The sequence below is a fragment of the Mustela nivalis genome (genome assembly GCF_964662115.1).
Source record: "Mustela nivalis genome assembly, chromosome: X".
Classification (NCBI taxonomy): domain Eukaryota; kingdom Metazoa; phylum Chordata; class Mammalia; order Carnivora; family Mustelidae; genus Mustela; species Mustela nivalis.
Window position 1 is genome coordinate 132720949 of NC_139040.1, and position 27891 is coordinate 132748839.

General features: G+C 52.3%; 2 protein-coding genes across 9 annotated transcripts in view; one reads left to right on the forward strand and one right to left on the reverse strand.

Moving 5' to 3' along the window:
* LOC309856070 (granulocyte-macrophage colony-stimulating factor receptor subunit alpha-like) lies at positions 1-27463 on the reverse strand. 6 transcript variants are annotated; one of them, XM_082716783.1, is made up of 12 exons: positions 27185-27463; positions 22467-22560; positions 19215-19375; positions 10980-11106; positions 10725-10854; positions 10055-10239; positions 7979-8112; positions 5856-5879; positions 3752-3887; positions 2280-2370; positions 1851-1917; positions 1-339 (listed from the first exon to the last, which is right to left on the reverse strand). In XM_082716783.1, exons 2-12 carry the CDS (start codon positions 22537-22539, stop codon positions 262-264), a joined length of 1206 nt encoding a protein of 401 aa, XP_082572909.1. In that variant the 5' UTR covers positions 22540-22560; positions 27185-27463; the 3' UTR covers positions 1-261. The 6 variants fall into 6 exon arrangements, with proteins under 6 accessions (XP_082572909.1, XP_082572906.1, XP_082572905.1 ...); XM_082716780.1 differs by lacking the exon at positions 27185-27463 and adding an exon at positions 23209-24044 and having other exon boundaries at positions 1-538; XM_082716779.1 differs by lacking the exon at positions 27185-27463 and adding an exon at positions 23209-24044 and having other exon boundaries at positions 1-538; positions 19215-19380.
* The window catches only part of LOC309856071 (S-geranylgeranyl-glutathione receptor P2RY8-like), a 499501-nt gene that overhangs the window by 103354 nt on the left and 368256 nt on the right, over positions 1-27891 (forward strand). The window lies entirely within an intron of this gene.

Below are 27891 nucleotides of genomic sequence, written 5' to 3' on the forward strand. Positions count from 1 at the left end.
TCACCGTAGAACTATTTTATTTCTCCCGGAGTCAAAAATACAGAAACCAGGAAGGAAACTCCCGTCAGACGCCTACAGCGGCCCCGGTGTGGACGCCAGCACGAAGCCAGAAAGCCTGGGTTTTGGGTGCCTGCGCTGCTGGGTTTTGGGTGGCAGTGGAGGGGGTCAGGGTAGAGATCGTCCCCAGACGTGAGCGTGCGGAGCTCCTGCGCGACATTTTCCAGGGGCGGGGGACGCGGGGAGAGGCTGAAGCCACGCAGGTCACGACATGTCCTCCACGATGAGGATGTCCTCGGGCTCCCGGGAGTTCGGCGGCCGGTGGCCCTCGTCCCAGGACACCTGGGAGACAGAAGTCGGGCAGCGTTGAGGGCACCCACGTGCGAGACCCTCGTGGGGCCGCCCGGAAAGTGACCGTGTGGAGCTGCATGGTTCACCGTGGCAGAAGGGTGGACACCTTCTCCCTCCGGTGCATGTGGGGGAAGGTCACTAAGCCATGAACGGAGCAGAGCTCTGCCACCTGCTGCGCCGTGGACAGACCCTGGAAGCTCTGGTTGAGGACAGACAGGCCAGAACCCGTATCATAGGACCCCCCGATCCAAAATGTCCAGGACAGGCAAATCCACAGGCAGAACGTGGACGCGTGCTCGCTGGGACTGGGGAGAGGACCCATCACGGGGACGGGGTCTCCTCTGGGAGGTGCAAAGGCTCAGGGACCAACACAGGGGGCGTCAGAGTCCCCCTTGGAGGACGCGGCTCCTTCCAGCCTGGACGGTGGTGGCCGTGGGAGGCCCGGTGGATGACTGCTTCAGGACTCAGGGAGGCCCCCCCAGTATAAGAGTGGGTGATCCCAGCCAGCCTGAGCCTGAGCCTGTTTCTAGCCCAGACCTTATGAGGGGGGGCCTTTGTGCCGACTATGAAATAGGAATCCTGACAGCCACCTGCCAGCCGCTCTGGGCTCTCAGAAGAGCACCATTTTCTGGACCATGTGTTAAAGGACGGGGTCCTGCAAGAGGTCTGAGGACCACCTGTGCCAGCCATAGTGTGGGCTGTGGATGGGACCCCGAGAAGTCGGGCTGCTCCCCTAACTCAACTAGGCCTTCCCACTGGAACGTAGAGACCCTCGGCAAAGCCCCCTGCAAAAGCCACGACCTCACCCCAATTTTTTCCATGAACCCTCAACCCCGCCGGGAGGGCACCCAGGCCTCGTGGAAGCCCCAGGGGGAGCCCCAGGGGGTGGGCTTCCCAAGGAAACAGCCTCCAGCCCGAACTAGAGCCCCTGTGCTGGGGGCGTCCCTCGGCTCATCATCGGGCAGCATGTGGGGCTGACGGTCAAGGAGGGTCAGAAGGGGCAGCGGTGCCATCCTGGGGAAGGTCCCTCACCCGACAGCCAGCGGCAACTCCAGGGAGCCACGGTCAGGGGTTGAGTGGTGGCCCCCCAGATCCCACGTCCATCCAGAATGGCGAGAGGTAGCTCTATGTGCAAATAGGACCTGTACCCAGGTAATAGGTTCGGGGTCTCCTGATGAGGCTGTCTGACTGTGGAGAGAGAGACCAGCACTCCCCGTGCCTGAGCACCGGCCTGGCATTTCCCGCAGGGAAACAGGGTCACCCCACGTCCCCTGCTCCAGGGGCGGCTTCTGTCTTAAGCCCCAAGTTGTGGCTTTGGTGGTTGAGGTCCCCGTCCCAAGAGGACGGACTTCGTGCTGAAAGCAGCTGGACCCCCATGCCTCTCGCCTCCCTCGGCATTGCGCGCCAGCGTTGGGGAGCGCAGGAGACCCCTGCCCAACCACGCGGCACCCCTCGGAGCAGCCCCCGCCTCCGGACTGGGAACCGGGAACGGCCGCACCCACCTCCGGGGAGAACAGGGTCCCGGTGAGTTCCTTCTTCACCTGCGGGATGCGGGGGAACAGACTGTACCTGCCGAGGAGGGGGGTACCGTGAAGGAACCAGCGAGCCGGGCGTGCACCCTGCAGCCCCGGCCCCCTAACCCCTCCTACAGAAACCCCGCGCGCACGGCAGCGGCCAGACCCGGTTTGTACGGGCCGGACCGACCTCGCGCTGTGGCCATGTGGCCCCGGACAGCGTGGCTGGCGCAGTGGGAGACGCCCCACCCGCGCCCCATGGACAGTGACTCCGCCTTCCTCGCCAGCCCTCAGCAACCTGCCATCCGAGCCTGGACTCTGCATTCGCCCTCCCCTGGCCATCCCGTGCGCTCCGGGGTCCTGCATTGGGGTGGGAAGGGCGGGGGCGAGGGTCCTGGGTCCAGGGCTGGGGCTCACCATTTGCAGAAGCACACGAGGACCAGCGCGGGCACTGCCGTGGCCGCCACCAGCACCCCGACCAGGGCACCGGGGAAGTCCTCGGGGAGGCCTGGTGGGGGACAGAGGCAGAGGGTCAGGAGGGCGCGCGCGCGCGGGAGTGGGTGGTCAGCTTTGCGCGCACGCGCGCCCCACACCCTCGACCGCGTTACAGGAGGATTAAGGATGGGGGTTGCTGGGGGAGGCAGGGCTACAGCGGAGGAAGACAGGGCTTCTAGAGGCGGTGTAAGGCCGACGCGGGAGTATGCACCCTCCCTCCGGTCCTGTGCCCATGCCGCCCCCGACCCCGGCGGTCCCCACCCGTCTCCTCCACACCCTACTCCTGAGAGACCGTCCACCATAGACATTTGCGCAAGGACACAACCAGTACCACGCAACGCATTCCTTCTGGTGAACGTTCACTTTCAACACGGTGCTACGTAGCCAAAGGAATGAATGCGTAACTGTGAAACTCCAGGATGGCACAGGCGTGCGTTCTCTATTGCCCTGGAGGCTCTCCTTGGGGAACCCTGACGTGACCTGGGCGGTCTGTGCAGCTTCTGGAGAGCCGTGAACCTGTTCTCTGGAAAGAAGGAGCCCCACACTTGCGTCCGGGGGTCCTCTGGGAGACGGCATTCAGCTGGAGCATACTTTGAGCTCCTGCCCTGGCGCTCCCCAGAACGGATGTGTGGGACTCCTCGAAGGATGTCCCCACGGACTCCTGTACAATGGGGTTTCCACCACCCCTGCGAGGAAGTACGCTGAGAGGCCGGGTGAGGGACAGCCCCGCACCCTCCTGCCAGGCCCCCAAAGTGCCGCCAGAGCTGCATTTCCGTTTCCTGCCGCCAGCGCTACCGCATGATGAGAGCAGTCACGGTGCAAACCACAAGCTCTGGGATACTCCTCACTGACCCCATAAAGGAGGGGGGTGATGGGGCACCCAGGGGGACGGGCAGAGCTCCCCCGGGCCCTGGCTGACCCTTCTGGGTTAGGGGACACTGCTGGGTTGGGACATGGCCGGCATCTGGGGCTTTCCAGAACCTGAGCGGGGCTAAGGGAACAGTAGCTCACGGGGGCTAGTGCCCTGTGGTTCATTCTTGGGGTCGCCCTCCTAGGGTGACCGCAGGAGCTCAGGAGGGGGCGCACAGCAGCAGGACACACTAAAGGTGGTGTGTTTCGGCAGAGAGCTAGTAGGGCCTGCCCCGAGCCCCCTCCGCTGGGAGGCGCGCCTGTGCGCTCAAAGCATCCCTGAAAAGATGCGTGCGCCCTAACCCCAAAACGTGGCAACGGGACCTTATGGGAACAGGACCATCTCAGGAGTGGTGAAGTGCGGGGTCCCAGATGAGCTCGCCCTGGACGCAACCGCAGGTGTCCTGGTAAGACCCCGAAGAGGAGCCGCGCAGGGGGACCCCGACCAATATCCGTCCGCGGCGCACGGGGAGTCGGGCGCTCACCGAGACGCAGCGTCGGGCTCCACTCGCTCCACAGCTCGTTATGCAGATAGCGCACCCTCAGCCGGAGCGTGGTGTCCGGCCTGACGGCAGAACGCGGCACCACGTACACATTCGAATCTTGCCCCCTCTGCAAAACCTTGAAGAGAAGAGGGCACCGTTTGGGACCAGCGTTGGTGACGCGGGAGGGTCCCCTGGAGTCTGAGCGTTGGGGTCCGCGCCTGAGGCCCAGGACATCCGCTCATCTCTCTAGCCCCAAGCAGGGACCCTAAGGGGCTCTCCCATGGGGAGGTGGACTCCACGCCTGTGACGCACGACTCCCTGAGCTACGCCCACCGCTCGCGCAGAGTCCCCACGCCCTCAGGGCCTGACCTGCGGTTACTGCAAATCTACACACTGACAGCCAAGGGTGGGTGCGTGGACAGGGCCCCCACCTGGCTCCTGCTTTCTGGGGGGCACAGCTGGACTCAACGGGACAGCGCTGGCCGGGCTCCAGGGGTCTGCCATCCCCTCCCGCCAGTTCTGAGATAGGGCTCACGTGTCCCTCTGCATGACGACCACCTCTGCGTCCACCGCACAGAGCATGTGCCGGTCTGGAGAGACCAGCAGAGTAAGACTGAGGCCCAGCCTGCAGGTCCACGGGGGCAGGGATGCGTTTCTTCACCGGCCATGACCCCCGGCAAACCCCTGTGTCGTCCAGCCCCGTCCTGGGGCTGGAGTGGAGTGGAAGGCACAGAGTCTTCGCCTGCTGCTTGCTCCAGGGGCCCTGGTGTTTCTTTGTAGCCGTAGATTAGAAGATGGACAGTGACCCAAGTTTGCACACCCCGGAAACCCCATGGACATGTTCTTCGCGGTTTCTGTTGCCTGGAAGAACCCAGTTTCTTCTCATGCGTCCATGATGAATGAACTATCTTGCCTTCATCAGCTGTGCGGCTCCTTTTGGACCCTGAGGATCCCATGCTCCTCGCCCCCTCAGCCACAACAGCCCTGGGGCAGGTACTGGACGGGCCCCAGCATGGACTCAGGGAGCTTCCCGGCCAGCCCATGCAGACAAAAGCTGAGGGCAGCAGCAGGGATTCCCCCAGTCCCCAAGAAGAGCCCCCGAGGCAGCGAGAAGCCGTACATGTTGCTTGTCCAATGTCTGTGGTGCACCGGGTCTCCTATGTCATCCGAGTCGCCGGTGGGGCCCAGACAGGACACCTGTCTCCCCAAGGCCGGCCTCCGGGGACACCTTGGGACGGCACCCAACCCTCTTTGCACTTGTCCCAGCCGCTGCCGGTGTGGTCCACGGGCAGCATCCCGCCGGCGGCACCGGCATCGCGTGGGAGCAGGTGATGCCTGCGGGAGCCCAGGTGAAGGATGAGACAGATTCGGAGAGGTGGGGGGTTCCTGCTGCCCTTGAGAGCGTGCACGGGGATGCTGGTCTCTGTGTGAGTGCCCTGGGGCGACAGGGACCAACGACCACATCCGCCACAGCTCAAAACCACAGACAACTATCCTCCCCCAGCTCTGGAGTCCAGAAGCCCCACGGAGATCCAGGCGGGGCAGGGCCGTGCTCCCTCCTGAGGCTCCAGGGCAGGCTCCTTCCTGTCTCTTCCAGCTTCTGGGGCTCCCGGCGTCCCTGGGCTGGTGGCCGCGTCCCGCCCGTCTCTGCCTCTGTCTTCCCGTGGCTCCTCCTCTGTGTCTGTGTCTCCTCTTCTGTCTCTTACAAGGACACTTGTCTTGGATTTAGGGCCACCCTCATCTAAGATCCTTCCCTTTTATTTGCAAAGACGTTGTTTCTAAACCAGACCCTGTTCTGAGCATTTGGGCAGACATGAGTTTTTGCAGGACGGTGTTCAATGCACGACGAACTTTCAACTGAAAAGGCTCGAGGCGTTGCGTCTGGAAGAAGACCGTTGCTCTGTCCACGGGGTAGACGATGACCCGTGACTTGAGCTGAGTCAGAGGCTTTCCAGAAAACACAGCTTCTCAGTCTGAGACTAACAGCCTGATGGCCACGAAGGGGCTAATGGGGACCCCACACCTGAGGTGATTTGTGAACACTGATGCTTGATGGGTCTTTGGACCCAAGCAAAGGAGGCATAGAGAAAGAAGAGACACTTACGGGGTTTGTCTTGGAAGCGCTGCCCTGTAACAAAAGGGAGGATTGTTAGCCTCTGGGGTTTCAGCATTATATGCAAATGTGGGAACCCACCTGGACCCCTAGAACTGGTATGAAGAACCCTTCTCAGAGCTTCCCTTATCTGCCAAAGAGCAGACAACCGGGAATGAGGCATGCCATCAGTACCCCTTTGGGGAGACGTCCCCTCCAGGATGGACGGGGAATGTGTCCTAAATTCCATCTCCAGGGGACTTTCACGCCCCGAAGAAGACAAACAAGACCACTGGTACCTGCTTCAACAAGCATCATCACTATTGTTCTTAAATCCTCTTTCTTCTAGAAACCTATTTGTCCCTCTTCTGGAAGTTTTTTTTTTTTTTTCCCTCTCCCTGTCCCCTGGTTTGGTAGGTCGTAAGCTCCTTACTAGAGCTATTCAAGAGCCACATCTTTTGTGAGCTCTTATATGCATATGAATGCCTTTGCTGCCCTCCCCACTTTATTTAATTTACTGCCCTCAGGTTCAGGACCTAAGAGGGTGGAGGAACAGCTTTTCCTCCTCAACACAAAGTTTCCTTACTGTGAATTTGTCTCTGGCTGGTGAGTTTGCTCCAGGGTATTAACAGGGAAGGAGAAGACAAAGTCTACAGTAGCTTTTTTCTGCATCACTGGATGTTCAAATGTCTAGTAAGGACTGACCCTCTCAGAGACCCACTGCCTCGTCCAGCACTGACTGAGTGCACCTGCCAGGCTCTGGGCAGAAAGCCTGAGGGGAGCTCGCTGCCCACCTGGGGTCTCACACGCACAGGACGCTCTGGCCTGCACAGCTGTGTGAGGTCACCTGTGTTACCACCTGCCGGAGATCACCTACCTGGAACCAGTGTGAGGTCAGCTGGGCATAGTTCCCTGTGTGAGGTCATCTGTGAGAGGTCACTTACGGGAGGTCCCACATGGGACGTCACTCACAGGAGCCCCGGGGAGGAAGATGTGGGCAGGCAGGACCGGAAGCCACAGACTCCTGGCCGGTTGCCTCCAGGACTCCGACTCTAACCCAAGACCCACACCCAACCTCGCAAGGGTTGTAAGGACAGAAGGGACACGACCTCATTTCCGGTTTAAAAGAAGCCCACCACTGAGTGGCTCACATCTGGGCGGGGCCTGGGGGTCACCTGCAGAGCCCTGAAGTATGTGGAAACTGTGATGTCAAGGACCATGAGGGTGTGGGACGGGGCCGGCAACATTTATTGAGCACCTACTATATGCCCAGAACACCCAGCTGTGCCATTGCTGTACACATAATGACAGCATCCTCGTGCTCACGGAACCTGCCTCTGTGAGTTATGTGCAAAGGCCCTGAGGTCTGAGGTGCTTGGGACTGAATCCCGGAGTCGCCTTCTGCCCCTGGCTCTGGGCTGGGGGTGCATGTTGAGGCCCCAGGCCACAGGGAAACAGAGATGCTGGGTGTCCTCTGGGAAGTCCCCAATTTCCAGGATTCGGGGACACGTCCAGGTCTCAGGCTGCAGAATCTCCCTTGGCACAGCTGTGCTGAGGGGTCCGGGAGAAGGTGGGCAAGTTGAAGATTCAGGGGAGCTCCCAATGCACCTGTCGTGAGACTCCCATTCCCAACCCATTTTCACATTTTGTTTCCAAAAAGGCCGAGAAAGGGGCTGCATCCTGTTAGGGTCTCAACTCTGATATTCTAGAAAAGGCAGCTAATGGGAACGGTGATGGGCAGAGTGTGCATGTGTGGACAGGAGGGGTGTGGGGGATGCCCCTTGACCTTCCCCTCAATTCTGTTACAAACCTAAAGTGACTCAAAAAAATAAACTATTTATTTCAGGGCTGCCAGGCTGGCTCAGGCAGAGGACTGTGCAACCCTCGGTCTTGGGATCCCAACTTCAAGTCCCACATTTTGCATAGAGATTAGTTTAAAAAAAAAATAAAAATAAATGGATTTCATGGGGAAAAAAAAGGAATGAACCACCGGTGTAGGGTATAGGGCACAGGAGGTCCCAGAGAACAACTCTCGGGAGCAGAGTCTCTGGTCTGTGAGCCGGGATTGAGCTCTGCATGAGCAGACGGGACCAAGCACGGTTTGTAGTTCCCTCGCCGAGGTCGGGGGCTCTTACCGGTCTCTGGATGTCCAGCTCATAATACAAGACTTGAGTCGAAAGCTCGTATCTCATCTCGGGGTTCTCCCACCGGATAATGTGATGCGATGTGTTGTGGGCGATCATGATGTTTGTTGGGGGGTCGTACTTTTCTACGGAAAATAAAACAGAAACAACAACAAAAATCCTTGCAAACACCCAGGGGTCGGTTGTGGAGGGGGCTTCCGGCGGATTGCACCTCTGTAGGAAATTGTGCTATATTTCTTTTTCTGCAGGAAAAAAACAAAAAACAAAAAAAAACCAGAAGGTGGGGTGCCTGGGTGACTCAGTGGATTAAGCCTCTGCCTTCAGCTCAGGTCATGATCCCAGGGTCCTGGGATGGAGCCCTGCAGCAGGCTCTCTGCTCAGTGGGGAGCCTGCTTCCTCCTCTCTCTCTCTCCCTGCCTGCCTCTCTGCCTGCTTGTGATCTCTCTCTGTCAAATAAATAAATAAGACCTTTAATTAAAAACAAAACAAAACAAAACAAAACAGAAGGTGAACTGGGCTTGGAAAGGGAGGGCTCAAGCCAGCTGATGGTGCATGAAGGGGACTGTCCCCTCCGTGGTGCCGGCCACCCCACCTGGTTGAGTACCCACCCTCCGTGTCCCTGCTGCAGATTGCCGGGACCGCAGGTAAGGACGCCAGCAGACAACCATGTCCTGCTTCTCTGTGCCTCATCTCTGGGACACTCGACAACTCTGGGGACCTCAGTCCCCCAGGATCTGCGTGCACACGGGCACACACCTGTATGATGCCGGGCACGGCAAGCTCTGTGTTCTGGTTTCTGCTCCCGGATTGCAAACCAGCGCCTGTTCTGGGGCCTGTGGAGTGCGGTGTCGTTCCCGCTTTTGTGCTTTGGGTTGGCGATGTCACCGTTTGAAACGGCCCCCAAGCGTGCAGTTGGGGTGTTGTCTGATTTGCACAAAGGGAACTGGCATGTCATCTCCAGAACAGGACACTTTGGCACAAGGGTTATTTGGAACCGCAGGCAACCGAGAGTCATGGATCCGGAAAGAAGACTTTCTGGAGCTTTCGTTATCGCACTAAAACCAGAAACTTCTGAGAAAGTAAGATTGCCACAAATCCCGTCTCTGGGGAAGTTTTCTGTCCGTGAAAGTCAGCACCGAATCGTATCTGCACCAAAAAACCTCACTAATACAACCCTATCTCCCATTACTTTCCGTATATATTTACCACTTCTAAAAGCACAAGCCCATTTTCGTTTAAATCCATAGTTAATAGATTTTTATTAAAATGGTATATAAGTAAAATATTAAAAAAAATATGTCTAAGTCCCTGAATCTAACCACTTCCTTGGGACATTTTCCTGTATTTTCTGTGAAGCCCTTCCCCATGCACATCAAATTTAAAAATTAAAATTAAAATGAAGTAAACTTAAAACTTAAAATTAAAATTGAAATAAAAAAACTTAAAATTATCAAACAAATTCATATTTGTGAGCTTTTCTCCCATTAATAGAGCATCTGTCAGTTTAATTTGCAAGCCCTGCCCACAGAACCTAAGAGGCTCGAGGAAAACTTTTTTCTTCTTTTGCATCCCTACACACAAGAAGGTCACGATGTGACTGTTGGAGAAACTACACACATGCGATAAGCATTGTTCAGTCTTGAGGTATAGGGCTGTGGGCATCGGGTGCACCATCAATTCATCAGCAATGTACATGATGTAAGATGTCTTTAAACAGAAACACAGTTATAACACGACAGACCCTGTATTTCCACCCCTTCAGCTGTGATAAGTTGAGTTTTGCAAATTCAGGATTTGCAGGGAATTTACATAAATTAGCAAAAATGGGTACGTGACAGGAACACATGCCTTTCCTGCAACCCACCGCAAGGGGACAGTCAGGGCCGCCATGCCTGTCTCTGTCTCTCTGTTTCCCAGACCTCGAGTGCCAACCTTGGACCTTGCTCAGGCTGGTCCTGAACCCAGGGCCGCGTCCCACACGGCGAGGGTGCGAGCCCAGATGCGGGAAGCCCGCTCTCCTGGCTCGGGGGCGTGTAGGGGAGAACACAGGTCGCGGGAGCGTCTTACCGATCTTACGGGCTTCAAACGGAACAAAGTCCAAGAACGGGATTGCGGTCTCACTGCTGGTCCCATTCAGTAGGAAGAAGTAATTATCCATACCCTGGGGTTCACCGAGTTCATTGAAATGGCAGCCCACGCGGGTCCCCGTGGGGTCTGTGACGTAATGCACGCACTCCGCCTCATCCTCGTGCCTGTCGTTTGCAAAAGGCATGCGGGAAAAGCCTGACTGTGTATCCTTCTGGGCAGACATTATCAGCAAGAAGATCTCCCCAAACCCAGAAAAGCCTCCAAAAAACCCCAAACCAAAACAAACAAACAAAAACACCGCAAACTGATACAAATTCGTCCCCAAATAAGCACAAAACCAGAACGGGATATGCGTCCTAGGGAATCAGCCAAGACCCTGCACAGACAGGGACTGATCCTGCCCTTTGCAGGGTGAAGCCATCGCAACCATCCGTGCACGATAAACATCACGGAATTGTGGTTTGGGTCCTCTCTTTAGGACGGGAGGAGGGTTTGCAACCCAGAGCTAGGCGGCCGCCAAGGCGCCGTGTCTCCCTTCCCAGGGTTTTGTGATTTTGTGGAATTTCCGGGCAGAGCCCCCTGGGGTCCCCCGGCTCTCTGGGCCTCTCCTGCTATGATCCCCGGCGGTGCAGGGCGGCGTCCGGCTTACAGGGAGGCCCACCAGAAGAGCCGGTAGCAGACGTCGGCGGGGGCTTGGGGGCCGGGCGCCCAGCTGCAGTTCATGAGGCGGACGTTGTAGATGAAGCAGGAGAAGTTTACGGCGCCGGAACCTTCCCTGCCTGGGGCGACACCCAGCGACGTTCTCAGAGGCGGCACCGCCACCAGCAGCCCCCGAGGGGTGACGCGAGTGGGTGCCCACGGCGCTGGGCGGGAGTCGGGGGCCCACCTGCTCAGGGGACCTCACCTGGGTTTGCGAAAAGCAAGACTTCCTGGAATTTGGCCCCGTCACAGGTGACCGTCACGGTCAGGTTGGCCCCCCGATGCAGCACGCGGTTACGGAAGATGCAGAAGTACGTGCTGTCCTCTCCGACCTGGAAAGGGAACCATCGAGAACCCACACGTCACACACGCATTCTGGGCTCCCTCGGACCCGACTCGGCCCCGGGAGGGGTCCACAGCCAGGCAACCCCATCCCGGATCAGGTACCCCTCGGACCCCTTTCCAAGCCTGTTGCACGCTAGGTCTCGTGCCTGACCTACCGAGCCCGGTTTCAGCAAAGAATCCTGCTCAAATGATTATTGAGAATCCCTCCCCCACCTCTGGTCCTCTGATGCTGGGAACAGGTCACCCCAAAGAGGCCACTTGGGTGCAACGATTTTGAGCTGAAAGCAAAGTGCACACACATACACACACACACACACACACACACACACACGAAAACTCATTGCCCTCCTCTGTGCCTAAAACCCGGGCACACGTTTCCTTTTCGGAAGGCGCCCCCCCCCCGCCCCCGTGGGTGTAACCAAGAAGGGCAGAGTGAATCCCACTGGCAGAGACCATTGCAGACACCCAACAACCTGGAAATAGATCCCAGTCTGCAGGACAAACTTTGCCGAACCCTTCCACTGGTTCCTCCAAATGATCTCCTGCCCCAAGACCTGCGGAAACCTACCGCTTCCCGATAACAACCAGCCCACGGGACCTGCTGAGTGAGACGCCCGGGAAACCGGTCGCCCTGCAGTAATGCAACGAGCTCACAGCTGGCCCAGAATGGCCAGGATCTGAGTCACACCAATGGTGTCCCTGATTCTGTCCTTGCGTCCAGTGCTGCGTAAGGATTATTCTGACCCAGAAGCAACCGAGAACCAGCAGCTACAGAAAGAAACCTTCCTGGAGCTTCCCTGATCAGACTAACAGCACAAACCTGTAGAAACACACCTGACACGGATCCCCGCTCTCTCTCTGGGGGAAGTTTTAGGACCATGAAGAAGGCAGAAAGTCAGCACCAAGACGGAGCCATACAAACCACCCTACTGACATGAACCATGTCTTCCAAGAGCGTCCTTCAAATATCTATCTTCCCCCGCAATTTGCTGCCCTTAGCAGCGTCCAACGCTCTTCCTGCTGCTTGTCACTTCTGCACCATGTATCTGCTCTTTGTGAAAAACCATATACAAGCTCTCAGGTCTAACCACTCCTTTGGGGGCATTTTCTTCTTTCTATCAAGACACCCACGTCGCGCTACCTAAAATTTTTAACAGCACACAGAATGTGCGTGCCTTTTCTCATTTGGCTGTCGTCTGTCATTTTAATTTGCAGAGCCTCGTGGACCGAACTTAAGAGGGTGGACAAAAGTGGTGTTGCGTGCCTGCACCACGATACAGTTGTCCCAGTCCTCTGCATGACTCCGAGGCTCTGCCAAAGGTCAGAGCTGGTGGCCGACACCCTGGCTGGAGCCTCCTTTGTCCTCATTTGGGGGGGGTCTTGATTGATGTGATCAATTGTGAACGCATTTTATTAATGCTCCTGTAGTAACACGGCTGTTTTGTCTTTGTGGGGGAGGCTTTCCGGGTTTGGGGGTTGGATTTTGTGTTTGATTAAGTTTCCCCAAGAAGTGTTACTGGGGATGCAGGGGGAGGTGAGTGGCCACAGTACCCTGGGGGTCGGGGAGGGGCGGTGGGGGGAGGTCAGGGGCGTGAATATCCCTGAGAATCCAGTCAGGCCTGCCCTCCAGCACAGCTTCTGCAAGGGGATTCCGGAAGCATCCAGGATTCTGGAAGCAAGGCCGGGTGACAATGGGGGAGGGGTTCTGGAGACACTCGGGTGACCTGGTACTTACCAGGCCCACCTGGCCTGGGACAGGGAGAGGGTTGCCCTTTGAGGTTGCCCTCAGAGAAAATCAGTGAGGACCCACACCGCGGAATGATTCTGCCATAGGAAATAACAGGACGATTTATTTTTTTTTCCCTAGATATGACAGTAGGACACGTGCCATTTCTGCCTACAGAAACCCTTTATCGCGAAAAGGTTTTCCTGCATGAAGCAAACAAACAAACAGAAACGGTTGCTCGGGAACCCGAAAACACACACGTATTTTGAAAAAGGATGATCAGCAAAGACCTAGGGCTGGGGAGAGAGGAAGGGGTCCCCCCAAGCTCCTCGTAAGGGGAACAGCCTAGGAATTACACAGAGAACAAAGAGCCCCTTTAAAACAGCCAGGCAGGGAAATCTCAGATTTACATAAAAATCGGGTGATTGACGGCCTTAAAACGCCAACCGGGAGGCCACCAGCAGGGGACCCATTCCGAGGTTTTTTTGGGGGAAAATGGTTGAAAAGAAGTTTTAATACTTCCAGACCGGTTTGTGAGCCAGATAGGAGAAAAGCACCTTCTTCAATCACAAGGGCTCACAAAAGTGTCCCAATCATCACCCATCCTGAGGCCAAATACAAATCTTAATATATATATATATATTTTTTTTTTTTCCTAGTTCCAAAAAGGATAAAATACACCTCCTGCCTCTTTATTAGCATCCATTAGAAAACGGGCAACAGCACGGGTCTCCCGGACACGTGTGTGAGTCTCTTTTACAGCTGAAGAGGATGCAGCTGGGTTCTGGGGTTCTGGGTCCCAGCGGGGTCTGTTAGGGTCCCGGAAGCCTCTGCATTTGAAGCGTCCCATAAGGGGCTCCTGCCTCCTGTCTCTGCAGGAAATTTGCTCCAACATACAATTTCCCACTTGTTGAAAAGATGGAACTTTTAATACAATGAAAATCATAGCAATAATAAAAAAAAAAAGAAAGAAATAAAAGGTGGGACTCGGATGCTTCCTTCACATCAAGACAGAGAACAGGTGCGTAACAGGTTGTGTCTGGCAGAAAAGGCAGAAAAGGCAGAAAAGGCGAGGTCCCTCCTGTCTCTGCCATGACGGAGCAGGAGGCCCGGGAACCCCTTGCATCCGGGTTTCCTGCTGATTTCAACCATAGACAGCGTGTTTGCTCCTCAACCCGCGCTGGCCTTCTGGTTGGGCAGGGGATTTTGTCTGACTCATTTACATATTCATACATGTATTTCTGTTTTGCTCTGCACTTTAGCTTTTGACCATTTTTTTAATTTTAATTTTTTATCGTGGACAAGTAGGCGTAACCACGAAATGGACCGTGTCCTTCCCTCTTAGGCGTGCACATCCGTGGCGTGGGGCACCTCTGCTATGTGGTGGAAACCTTACGTCTTGTTCCAGAATATCATCACACACATATCCCCTCCCGGTGCCCCCTAACTAGGCCTCATTCACCCCTTTCCCCAGCCCCTGGCAAACACTAACATACTTTGTTTTACCACCATTTGTCTATTTGTGCAACTTCACAGAGCTGGGCTGATGGAGCCTTTTGGGTCTGCATTCCCAGACACAGTTGGGAGGTTCATATACATTGTAGCAAAGTTCATATACATTGTAGCAAGGTCTGCACACATTCTAGCAAGGTCTGCACACATTGTAGCAAGGGTCGTATACATTGTAGCAAGGTTTGTATACTTTGTAGCAAGGGCCATATACATTGTAGCAAGGGTCGAGCTGCTTCCCTTTCACAACTGCGTGGGAGTATGTATTTTTAATCCTTTTCCCCTTACCGTGGCATCACGGCTGAACACTCCTATGGGGCCAAAATGAGGAACTGGAAAAAATGGGCAAAGCAGCGTCCGCCGGGGCTGTGACGGCAAGCAGCCCCACACGGCGTCTCGTGCTAACTATGGAGCCTAAGCATGGTGACCCATGAGGTCACGAGATTTAAAAAGAACTTGAAAGGAAAAACAGAGCACGTGGAAAAAAAGAAAAAAACAGTGAGTACAGCGGCATCCTGTTTGTGAAATCCCGGATTCCGTGGGTGCAGGGTGGCCCGGCCAACAAGGAATCGTGGGCATTCACTGCCCACGGGGCCGGTCAGGTGGGGTCTGACCAGGAAGGTCCTTATATACACTCCGATTTCCTCAACTTCAAAACGTAGGAACACAGACTCAGAGCATCACTGACATCTGTTTGTCTGTGCCCCATCTCGTGCTGAAAGGCAGAGGCAGACCCCCGGGGGCTCCTGGGAGGTCTTCACGCTGCCGAGAGACCCCCATCCTGACCCGGAGCTGGGTCTCCCTCAGCGGGGCCTGCTAAGGAGGGAATAAAACCCACAGTCCAGAGATGCCTTCAGGGGTTGACTAAACCCACATCGATTCCGTCTTCCCTGCAAGCATCTCTGGGCAGCCTCACAGAAATCCCAGTGACCAAGTCTGCAGTCATGTTTTCTGAGTCTGCAAAAAAAAAAAAAAAAAACCCAAATCCAGTCAACTAACTCCCAACTGAAGAAGGAGGAAGAGGAGGAGGAGGAGGCGGAGGAGGAGGAGGAGAAGAAAGAAGAACCCCTAATATTTAAAAAAAAAAAAAGAATTATGTTTTCCCAAAGGACGTCTTGAGACAGTCGGGAATTAGAAGCACCACGCAGGCCGTTTTAAACAAAAGTGACCTTACAAGGCAGCCCTCAAGGACACCGGTTCCAGCACCTTCACTTTCCAACCAGCAGGAAGGAGTTGGCCCGCCCCTCCGTTAATCTAAGACATTAGAACCCCTCTCTGCAAAAGAGCTAGCATTTTTTTTCCCCTTTCCTGCAGAAAACCCTCAAAACAAATCTGCTCAGAGCAGGCGGAAGGAAATGAACCAGAGATTAGGAACACGGAAAACACACATAGGCAAAAAACGAACGGCCTTGAAGAACATGTAGAGGGACTCGGTTTTATGTTGCCCGCAGAGCTGGGATCTAAGACCATCTGGAGGATATTTTATTTTATTTTTTTAAATATTTTATTTATTTATTTGAGAGAGAGAGTGTGTGAATGCACACAAGCAGGGGGAGAGGCAGAGGGAGATGCAGATTCCCCACTGAGCAGAGAGCCTGATGCGGGACTCGATCCCAGGACCCTGAGACCATGACCTGAGTCGAAGGCACTTGGTTAACTGAGTGAGCCCCCCAGGTGTCCCTCACAAGATATTTAAAAGAGAGAAAGAAAGAAAGAAAGCAAGAAAGAAAGAACCAGTTTCATTTAAAAATGAATATTAAAAAAAAAAAAAACAAGGCAGCAATCTGGCTCAGTCAGTGGACTGTGCAACTCTTGGATCATGGGGTCATGAGTTCGAGTCGCACACTAGGTGCAGACTTATTTAAAAATAAAATCCTTTTTTTTTTTTTAAAGAAATGTAAAGCTATAAAAAAAAAATCCAAAATGTCATGCTCATGCACTAAATTCAGCATTATTATTATTATTATTATTATTTTTAACCCCATCAAGATTGTGCTCGATGTGTTTTCATGAGGTCCATGCAGGAGGGGAACCAAAGGGATAATCTCGGCAGAGGTCCAAACACACATTTTCAAGAATTTCCCAAATCTGTTGTAGAGAAAAACAACACGGAGCACAGCAGGCACTTAAATGAATCTCTTCAAGAGGACAAAGACGGTTTTGGCTTTGGGGTTTTGTGGTTGTTGATGTCCGTTGTTTTTCACCAACAGGCCGTGTTGTAATTCATACGGAAACACTAAATGTAGGAACGTTTTCTTCAATTTGCAAGGAAAAATGAGATGAAACAGAAAGCCAAGACCCTTACAGAGGGGAGGGGCACACTCGCATTGTTCCTCAATCACAGGACGACATTCAGAAAACCAGATGCTTCCGCCAAACATAATGAATTTGTAAAAAAAAAATAATAATAATAATAATTATAAAACAAAACAAATATCCCTGGACAGGAAAGCCATTAAATTAATGCCTTCCGTGCACCAACAGCCAACACTTAAAATCGGGGAAAAAAAAAAAATTCAGGCAAGCCACAGAACGCGATACAATGCTTAGAAATGACCCCCTCATCAAGGAAGGTCAGCGACCCATTTCTCTCTGTTGCATTATGTTAAAATTTGATTTCATTAGTTTTTAAAAAGCACAGGTACAGGACGATGCCCACAGCTGGGTCGCTGCGACCCCCTAAGGGGAAACCCTACTTCCTTCAGCCTCCTGCCCCGACCCCGGGGACCATAAATCCCTGCTCCTAAGGGGTGACCGTAGCAGACTATATCACCTCCCAATAAACCACCTCGGCACAAGGATTATTTTGAGCCGAAGGCAACTGCAAAGACCAGATAGAAGACACGCCTGGTGCAGGACTGGAATCTCCGGAGACAATGCAAGACCCCCCTCCGCCTGCAGATGGCGCCAGAGGAACCCATATAAAAAATCCTAATGGGGAGCCTGGTGGACCTTGGGCTGACTTTGGGTCTTGCTCTCAGCTCAGGTCCTGATCTCAGGGTCAGCAGATACAGCCCTGCTTTGGGCCCCACGGTCAGCATGGAATCTGCTTGGGATTCTCTGCCCCTCTCTCTGGGCCTCCCCGCCCCCAAAATAAATCCATAAATCTTTTTTTTTTTTTTTTAAATTACTGCTAGAAACAGCCATAATGATACAGGGGTCCTCCTCCCCGCAGTCAGGGGTTCGGGAGCACAGCCCACCTGCTCATTCTGGGTTTTGGCTTTTCCCCGGGGAAGCCTGGATTCCCTTTTCATTCTAGAATCGGTTTATGGGGGATGCCAGCGGGTGTCTCAAGGTACTGTCCTCCTGGAGGGATGGAATGTCGGGGAACCCCCACTCCATCCCCAGGAATCCCAAATTATTATAAAGATCACTTTAAGCTGAAGACGTTTGGATTCAAGAGATGCAGAAAGAAACATTTTTGAGGACAGTTTTTTTTTTTTTTTTTTAATCTGACTAGAAGCAGAAAGTTCTGGAAAATGAGGCTACCCTAAATTCCCTCTTTGGAGTGAACCTAACGTCCAGGAAGGACATCGAGGGTAAACCTACCATGAATGCCCTCTTTGGGCAAAGCTTTAGGGCCACTAAAATGTCAGAAAAACTTCTCAAACTTACATGAACAAGCATGATTCCAAACTTTATCTCTTGTTCTTTTTTTTTTTTTTTTTTTTCTGGAAAACTCCTTGTTCTAACCGTAGAGAGCTTTACTGTCTCCTTCCTTTTTCGTATTGGTTAGGTACATAAACCCTTTTTAGCTATTCATTGAGCTGTTTTTAATAAGCTCCATATGCATGGGAATATATTTTTCTCCCTTCTCTTTATATGTCTCTCAACAAGTTAATTCACAGGCCTCTGGGGACAGAACCTAAGAGGGTGGATCACGAGGTTTTTCCTTCCTGACATCCTTAGAATGAAACTAAGGGAGTGTGTGAACTAGGCGATGAATGAATAAACATAGCCCCCAAACGCAAACTGAATCCAGGGGAGCTGTTTTAACATGAAGGGAATGGAGCCCATTTAATGGGCAAGTTCACATCTTTCCCCCTCCTGCCTCACTACGGGGAGAAATCAAATGAAGGCATACGCCAAAAAGACAGCTATTCTATTCTCCCTCATGTGTGAGACGTAGTGTGTAAGTTTTATTCCCACCATACAGAAGCAGAGTAAAAGAGGTCATCCTATATATGGGATTTGCCCCAGTCCCAAATAGACCACTTGGGCATATGAATCATTTTGAGCAGGGGGCACCTGACAAATAGACAGATACAAGAGGGCTTCTCTGCCTCCTTATCTACATAAAAGCAGAACACAAAAGACCTTTTCACAAAGGGTCTCCTGTGCCGGGAAGATGAGAGTGACCCTTATTACTGGAGAGGGACCACCAGCACAGAGAGGACACTGCACAGACAGACCTTACTAAAATAACCTGTACTGGCCATTAGTTCACCTACTGATTCCTTAGTCACGTCCCCACAATTTAGTGGCCCCAGAAGCCAAAATCCCCATTCCTTCACCATGAAATCTCCTCCATTTCTCACTCCTTTAAAAAAATGGCAGGAAATCTTCCTAGTCTGACCACTTCTTGGGGTGTTTACGTTGCTTCTGTGACTCTTCATGTATGTAAAAAGTTGAACTGAGAATAAATCTGTACGTCTTTTCCCCTGAAAAATCTGGCATTGGTCACTTTAATTTGCATGTCCCTATCGCAGAACCTAAGAGGATGGAGGAAACGTTTTCCTTCCCTGACAAGAGCAATAAGAGTGGAAATCAAGAGCAGGCAGGGGACTCAAGAGTCATTTCACAAGAAAATTCAAGATTTCCAAGGAGCAAAGCCGTAAGGCATGAGCCATGAGCACTCACCTTTGGGGCTTGCGTGGTGGAGAAGCTGGGCATGGTGGGAGAGTTGGGAGGGGTAGATATCATGCATTCCTGCTGACTCACGTTCCTTATGTAATTCCAGGTTAGCATTCTTTTCCTTGAATCTAGCTGCAAGTTGGTAATAGGAGATCTATTGTCCCCTGCTGTACTTAGAAACAAACAAACAAACCACTTAGTAGGAATTAGAACCCCCTCCCCAGGTGATGTCATAGTTACAGGTCAGGGGAGATAATCTGCAAACACCAGGCCTGGATTTGTTTGTTTACTGAGGCCGAAAATCATGCCCAAAATAAACCATTTCAAAGTGAACAATTCAGGGACATTTATGAGCCCATGAAAAGACGCTCAGAACCATTAGGTATCAGGGGAAGGGATAACAAAACCCTAATGAGAAGTCGCTTCATTCCCGTCAACTTAGCTTTCGTAATAATAATTTGAAAAATACAGAAAATAATTTGAAAAATACGAGGTAGTTTGCCTGGGTGGCTCAGTGGTTAAGCGTCTGCCTTCGCCTCAGGTCATGATCCCAGGGTCCAGGGATGGAGTCCCACATTGGGCTCTCTGTTCAACGGGGACTCTTCCTCTCCCTCTGCCTCTCCCCAGTGACCTGTGCATTCCTCTTTGTCTCTTTCTCTCTCTTGCTCCCTGTCTAAAATAAATAAATAAACAAATAAATATAATATATATAATATAATATACATTATATATAATATATTTATATATAATATTTTGTATATAATATAATAAATAAAATAAAATATGATTAAAATAAATACAATATAATAAATAAAATATTTTTAAAAAATAAAGGAAAATACAAGCCAGCTATTGTCATAATTTGAAAAATAAAGAAAACAATTTGAGAAATACACAAGGTAAGTATAGTAATGATGAGAAAAATATGCAAAATAATTTGAAAAGTACAAGTTCACTATAACAATAATATGAAAAATAAAGAAAATAATTTGAAAAGTATGGAGAAGTTAGCTGTAGCAACAATAATTTGAAAAACAAAAATGATTTGAAAACTACACAAAAGTTAACTGTAGTAATAATATTTTAAAAAACACAGATGATACAGAAAATAATTTGAAAAATATGGACAAGTTAGCTATAGCAACAGTAATTTGAAAAAATACAGAAAATAATTCCAAAAGAACAAGTTAGCTAAGTAACAATGTGAAAAAGAAAATAGCTTGAAAAATACAGAAAATAATTTGAAAAATACAGACAGGTTAGTTATAGTAATAATAATTTGAAAAATACAGACAACTTAGCTATAGTAGTAAAATCTGAAAAATACAGAAAATAACTTGAACAATATAGACAAGTTAGGTATAGCAATAATAATTTGAAAAAATACAGCCATGGGGCGCCTGGGTGGCTCAGTGGGTTGAGCCTCTGCCTTCAGCTCAGGTCATGATCTCAGGGTCCTGGGATCGAACCCCCCCATTGGGCTCTCTGCTCAGCGAGGGGCCTGCTTCCCCCTCTCTCTCTGCCTGCTTCTCTACCTACTTGTGATCTCTCTCTCTCTGTCAAATAAATAAAATCTTTAAAAAAAAGAAAAAAGAAAAAATACAGACAATGTAGCTACAGTAGCAATAATTTGAAAAGTACAGAAAATAATTCGAAAAATACAGACACATTAGCTATAGGAATAATAATTGGAAAAATACAGAAACTGATTCTTAAAACATAAAGAAATAAAAATTAAAAAATCTTAAATACAGAAAAAGGTTTAAATACAGGAAAAAAACTTTTAATACAGAAAAAAATTACAGAAAGTATTTAAAAAATTGAAATTACAGAAAATAATTTGAAAAATACAGACAGGTTAGTTATACAGACAGGTAGGTTGTGGAGACATTAGGACCCTGTAAACCTTCTGGGAGGCAATGCAAACTGGGGCCTTCCTGGGTCAATCTAATTAAGGAGCTTCTGTCCCATGCCTTCTGGGTGGGCTTTGACTCTTGGGGTGGGGCAGGGAGTGGGGGACCTGATGCATCACCTGGACCAGGAAGGAACCCGCCACAGGGGAGGACAAGTAGAAACTAACCATGAGGACTTTAATTCTCCCTGTTGGGGAAAAAAAAAAAAAAAAAAGCACGAAGAACCAATTTGCAACATCAGAGCCAAGAATACAGAATGGGGGGAATGCAGAGTCTCTCCAAAAAATGGTGGGAAAAGCCGTCAGTCACTTGCCAAAGCGTGAAACCACACCACTAACCAGGTTCACCAAAAAAATGAACTCAAACTGGATTCAAGCCTTGAAAGTGCAACCTGAAACCACAAAACTCCTAGGCAAGGAAAAAAAAAATAAAAACATAAAGCCAAGTTGGAAACTTCCTTGACGACGGTCTAAGCCATGATTTTTTTTTTTTTTTTTACTTGACCCCAAAAGCAAAGGCCACAAACGTACAAAGTAGAACATGGCCCTTCCCAGAGGGGCTTTGCAAGCATCAAAATTCCAGAATGTCTGGGCTCGGGTCTGGAGCATCTGTGAAATGTGGTCGTCCGAGGGGTGAACGCCCGTCCTCAGCCTCGGGGGAGGAGAGATGTCCAACGTCCCCAGGACCCGAGCACCCAACCAGGGGATATTTTTCTCCCTGTGTCTGAGCCATCTTTCCTGGGCCACCTGCCTACAATTTCTACGTTTTCTTGCACCTTTGGGGACAAGGTTTGTGGATTGGCAGATTTCTTTTGTTTTTAAAACATATACTTTTAAAAGATTTTTTTCTTTCTTTCTTTTCTTTTTACTATTTTATTTCTTTGTCAGAGAGAAAGAGAGACAGAGCACAAGCAGGGGGACCAGCAGAGGCAGAGGCAGACGGAGAAGCAGGCTCCCCGCTGAGCAAGGAGCCCCATGGGGGACTCCATCCCACGACCCTGGGATCATGACCTGAGCCAAAATCAAAAGTTGGACGCTTCACTGACTGAGCCACCCAGGCGTCCAAAATTGTTGCATTTTAATAAGCCTTTTTCCCCCAGGACAGGCAGAAGGTCTGACAACTGAGCTGGGTTTGACTGACCTTTCAGTCCCTGATTCTGCCAGAGGTTAAACCAAACAACCACTTATAGGTTGATTTGCAAAAGGACCTCTTCCCCTACCAGGGTGGAGGGTTGGAGGGGAGATACCTCAGGTCTGGTGGAGGGATGTTTGTCCCCTTCTGGCGTGGGTGTATGGTAGTTTCACCCCACCCAGACCCTGGCGTTGGAGCCCCTGCCTGTACCTACCCAGCTGTGCTCGTCCGCAGCACGCCGAGTTCAGGAGCACCAGAAAGCTCACAAGACCCAGCATGGTCGCCATGCACCAGCCCCAACACTGCACCTACACAGGAGGAGAACGCAGGTCAGAGGTCAGATTCCAAGCTGGAACCTCCCCCCCGTTATCACCCTCAGGGGAGTCAGCGATAATGAGCCTTTACAGAACATGCAGGAGCTCTTGGGGTGCATCCCGTGACCTTATTGGGCCAGCAGTGCCCCATCCCAGTACTGTGTGGGGCCACCATCCTATTCCCACATCCTGTGCAAAATCACAGCACCTCTGAAACTCTGCTGGAATCCCCCCAAAGCATCAGTACGTTCAACATGCTTCCTTGATGACCACTTTCTGCAAGCTGGAATTGAACCAACTTTCCCCACCGGGCGTGATTTTCCTCACCCCACTGTCCCTGCCCATTGCTGGTCCAGCCCACATTCCTGCTGCTGAGATGCTTGCGTGGGGAACCATTCCAAACCCCTGAGCTACCGTCGGGATTCTTTTAGGCTGCTTCTCTTGTGCAGGGTGGCTGAGGGCAGCAATGGCCTGCAGTCAAGAAGAAGGAATGTGTGGTGAGGATACTGGTCCCCAGCAGCCACTTTGGGGTATGAGGCAACTCTGTCTGGCCCTGAGCCAAGCCCCCGGGGCTACCATTTCCCTATACAACGAAGGTCCCAGCAGGCAGGAACGTTCCTGGCAGCATTGTTAGGGACTGACCATGGTTCACAAGGAGCTCATATGCCTTGGAGTCCATGTGATGAGTCCTGAGTTTAAAAGCCATCTGGAAGCGGGCAGCGAGTTGGGGAGCTGGTTGTGTTGCAGAGGCCAAAAAAAGCGATGGAATTTTCTGATGGAAGTTCTTTCTGTGTCTGGTGATTGCCTGGGCAGGGTTTGGTATCTTTGAGTGATTTTTTTTTTTTAAAGATTTTATTTATTTATTTGACAGACAGAGATCACAAGTAGGCAGAGAGGCAGGCAGAGAGAGAGAGAGGAAGAAGCAGGCTCCCTGCCGAGCAGAGAGCCCGATGCGGGGCTCGATCCCAGGACCCTGGGATCATGACCTGAGCCGAAGGCAGTGGCTTAACCCACTGAGCCACCCAGGCGCCCCTGAGTGATTTTTTTCTAATAGTTCTTCATCAGTGCAGATCAACAAGGGCTGGACACAAAGACAGGGCATGGCCTCAGTGGCTGAATGGACATCACCAGGAGTGAGGCCACAGGTCACCTGGCTGGGATGGAAAATCTTTTTTTAAAAAAATCATCATTATCATTATTACTATTTAGAGATAAGGGCGGGGTGGGGGGAGAAGCAGAGAGAGAGAATTGCAAGCAGACTCTCTGCTGAGCACAGAGCCCAATGCCCTGAGATCACGACCTGAGCTGAAATCAGGAGCAGGGCTTTTCATCAGCTGAGCTGCCCACGTGCTCCAAGGATGAAGTGTCTTTGTAGAAAGAATCAATATGAGCCTGGAGGCCACCAGAGACTCAGAGTGCACAAACCCCTCAGGCCATCAGAGTGTTTTAGCCTCTTTCCAACCTCCAGGGATGAGAGATGTTTATCACCCTACCGGGGGGGGGGGGCAGGTCTACTCCTTTCTGCTCTGTGTCTCATTAGTGAGCGAGAAGTCTTCCTACATAGGACAGACCTAGGACGGAGGCGAGGAAATGAGAGGTTCAGAGAGTAGAGGTTGTAGGGGAGGAAAAATCGATTCCCTCTAACCTTTTAGATTCTGTTCACGACACCCGCAAATTAAGCAGATAAACAATTAACAGGAAAACCAGCCTTAACTACACTATATATGCATGGGGGCTCTCGAAGGAAAATGCAGCTCAGGGAGACAGTCAGATGATCACGGCTTATGCGCCATCTTCAATTCAACATTGGAAAGGGGGTTTCTGGGTTTCGAACGGGGAAAGGCATTATGGGGAGAGGGAAAGCAGGAAATGAGTGATAAATACAGGCTCTTGTTCTTAAGAATCTCTCAGATGATAAGAAATCTCTGGGTGTAGTCATCTTCCTGCTATAGAAACATTTATGCCGTTAGAAATTTTATTTATGAATGCAATTTTCCTTCATGACGGGGAACTTTATGTCCTCTGTCTTCTGGTAGTTACGGAGACATAGGGAGCTTTTCCTGCTTCTGCTGGTTCTCTGTGGCCTGTTGCACAAAATCCTCCATATCCGTAAGAGGTACATTGGAGGGCAGTGTGGCGTGGTGCCCTTCAAGACTGAGTTTGGCCCCTCAGCTTGGGGTGCAGGGCTCCATATACCAGAGCAGTGGGTGAGAGGTAGGTGCTCTGGACCGCCCCATCAAAGACCAGCCCAACTAGAAGGCGTTCTCAATGCACCTGTTGTGGGTCAGCCCTGAGGCAGGGGCTGACCTGCCTGTGCCTGCTGGTGGCAGGTCTCAGGCACCTTCCAGCTCACAGCTTCTCACCTTCCCCTGTGGCCCCGCCACGCCACTGCTGTCCATCGGCTACTCTGGGATCATTGCTGACATGTTCCCCACAAGGAAGGAAACACAGTGACATACGCGGGCCACAAAGGGAAGTCCGAGGTCTGTTTGGAGGTGCATGTTCCGGACAGGAACGACCGACGTGGCCGGGCCAGGGGAAGTGAACCCTTTGGGGAAGGGCCTGTGCTAGGTCAGGAGCCGTGTGAACACAGACCACAGAAGGGCCACACAGAACCTCAGGGTCGGCTGCTGGAGAAACTCAGAGGGGACAGAGCCAGGCCCCAGCGATAAAGTTCCGGAGCGACCTGTGAAGCCCATAGAGGAGAAAATGCTTTGAGGGAAAAGAGTCATTTTCAGGATCAGGAGCTGTGGTGCTGGCCTAAGGGGGCTTGTGAGCAGTGAGGTGGACGTGTCCCTTCTCCACGAAAGGGGAGTCCTGGGGGCTGAGTCGTGACCCCCTAAAATTCACATGTAGAAGCCCTTGCTCCCAGGACCTCAGAATGAGGCTGTATTTGGAGATGGAGTCTTTAAAGAGATTAAGGTAAAATGAGGCCATTGAATGGACCCTGATCCCATAGGACGGGGGTCCTTATAGGAAGAGAGGATGAGGACACAGACATGCACAGAGATGACCACGGAAGGACACAGGGAGGGCACGGGGTCAACACACCAAGGAGAGGGGCCTTAAGAGGAACCAGCCTCAGCCCTGCCTGGATCTCAGATTCTCAGCCTCCAGGTCTGGGATCAATAAATATCTGTTGTTGAAATCGGCGTATCTGGGCTATTTGTAACAGCCACCCTGGTCATCCGGCTGTCTCATTTGTAACAGCCACCCTGGTCATCCAGCTGTCTCCCCGAGCCGCATTTTTCTCTGTGAATCCCAGTGCCTATATATGAAGTTAAGGCAGGTTTTTCTGTTAATCCTTTATCTGCTTAATTTGCGGGTGTCGGGAACAGAATCTAAGAGGTTAGAAGGAAAAGATCCTACAGCAGAGTCGCCAGGAAAACAAGGCGTGGTGATGCTGAGTGTTTAAGGTTGTCCCCACCATCCCTGGTGTCTGTATTCTGAGTCTTAGGGCCAGAGGATTGGGGTCCGTGTGTGTCACATTCAGGGCCCAAGAGTGGGGTCCAGACAGGCACGGATTCCTGATGACTCCGGAGATGGGAGCTGGGGCAGGTGTGAGTCTCTGTGGGTACCAACCCTCCTCGGAACAGGTCAGCCTGCAGTCCTGTCATCTCGGGGCATCCTGCCGTGTGGACAGGATCAGAATCCAGGACCCCAGGCACCTGCTGTCCCCTCCGCAAACTCCCGATGGGTCCTGAAACTGCCGCATCGATTCTCTTCAACCTCTTCTCGCAGGAGACCGACAGGAGCCACGACCTACAGGCTGTGTCCCCGAGGCACGGAAACAAAACGTGGGCGTTTCTGCATTTCGCACGGGGCTCCGGGACCGGCGGAGGGACATGGCGGTGTCCAGGCCGGGGACGCCCACGCGGGAGTGATGCGGCGCTGAGCGCCAGGCCTGGGACTTCTGCATTTTTCACAGAGTCTCCCTTGGCCTTCTCATGGCGTCGACCCAACGAGGTGCCCGTTAATCCCGTTAAGCCCATGTGTCCCTAGCACCAGGGCGTTTCCAAAATGAACCCCGGGGTCCTTTTGACGCTGAAAATACGCAAACGTAATTCAAAGGGGTTCGACGCGTTTAGTCCTGAACTGGGCTCCAGTCTGCTTTCTTTCCGGCATTCTGGCGAGATCGCCCAACCCCCGGCAGGGGGTCACTAAGGGTACCCAGCTTCTTCCCGGAGACGCTGCTTTGCCTCAGGCTGCACACACCCCCCCCCCCAACTTTGCCTGAGTCTCAACGTTGGTCTCGGGTTCATTGGTTTCTGCTTCCACGTGGAAAGGCCTGAACGATCAACATGCGAAGCCCGACCCTCGGTGACTTTGATCCTTAAAAACGCGCCAAAGAGGGACATCCAGGCCTTGTGCGCACTGGCCGGATGCCGCGACCGTTCACGCACCCCGTCTGGGAAAGGCACGCTCCCGCGGCAGCTTCCCCGACACGGTGGTTCTGGTCTCGGTGCCGTGGGGGTGCTCAGCCCACCGGTCCACCCCCCAGCCGTCCCGAGAGGGACACACGGAGCTGGCACCGTGTTTCCCTCCCATTCCCAGCCTGCCCTGCCGTGGCATCGCACCAAAGCCACTGCCCCACAGATGCGAGAAGCCTCAGACTTACGCGTCCACGAGCTTTCCGGAATGTTCTCCGCCCGTTTGGAAAGCGCTGTCCTGCCCGGTTGATGGGCCGCCCGTGAGGCCGTGGTCCGCGGGGCGACGGAGACCGGCCCGAGGGCCCGAGCAGAAAGCCGGGTCCACAGCCTTCTGTGCAGACACCGGCCGCGATTCACGCTCAGGTCAGCGTCTGCAGAAACGCCCTGTGTGCTCTCCGCGGGGTCCTCCTTGTCGGCGGGCGGCTGGGTCCCCGTGATCTCCCCGCCGCACAGGAAGCTTTCCAGCCCAGCTCGCATCTGTCTCAAGCTCAAAGCCGGCCCCTTGCTTTTATCAGCATCTCCGAGTTCCTTTTTTTTTTTTTTTTTTTTTTTTTTCTGCAGCAGAATCCCTCTGGCCAGTCGCCCACCTGGTCCCTCTGGGGTGCATCGGGGTTTCGGGGCTCTGTGTCATGCTTCCTCGAACTCCGCTCTCCGAGATGCGCAGGATTCCCGTCCTGTTTACGTCCCCGAGGCTTCTCTGTCTCCCCAACGCTTCCCCACGATGGGACGGATCCTCGTCCCTATGGGAGCCTGTGTCTTCCCTCTCCCACAGGGACCCCACTCCATGACGCCTGGATGGACGGATCCGGTGGGGGAGCTCGGAAAGCGCTCGCTTCTGCGTCCCAGCGGGGTAATTACGTGCCCAGCACTCTCCAGAATGCGGACACCACCATTC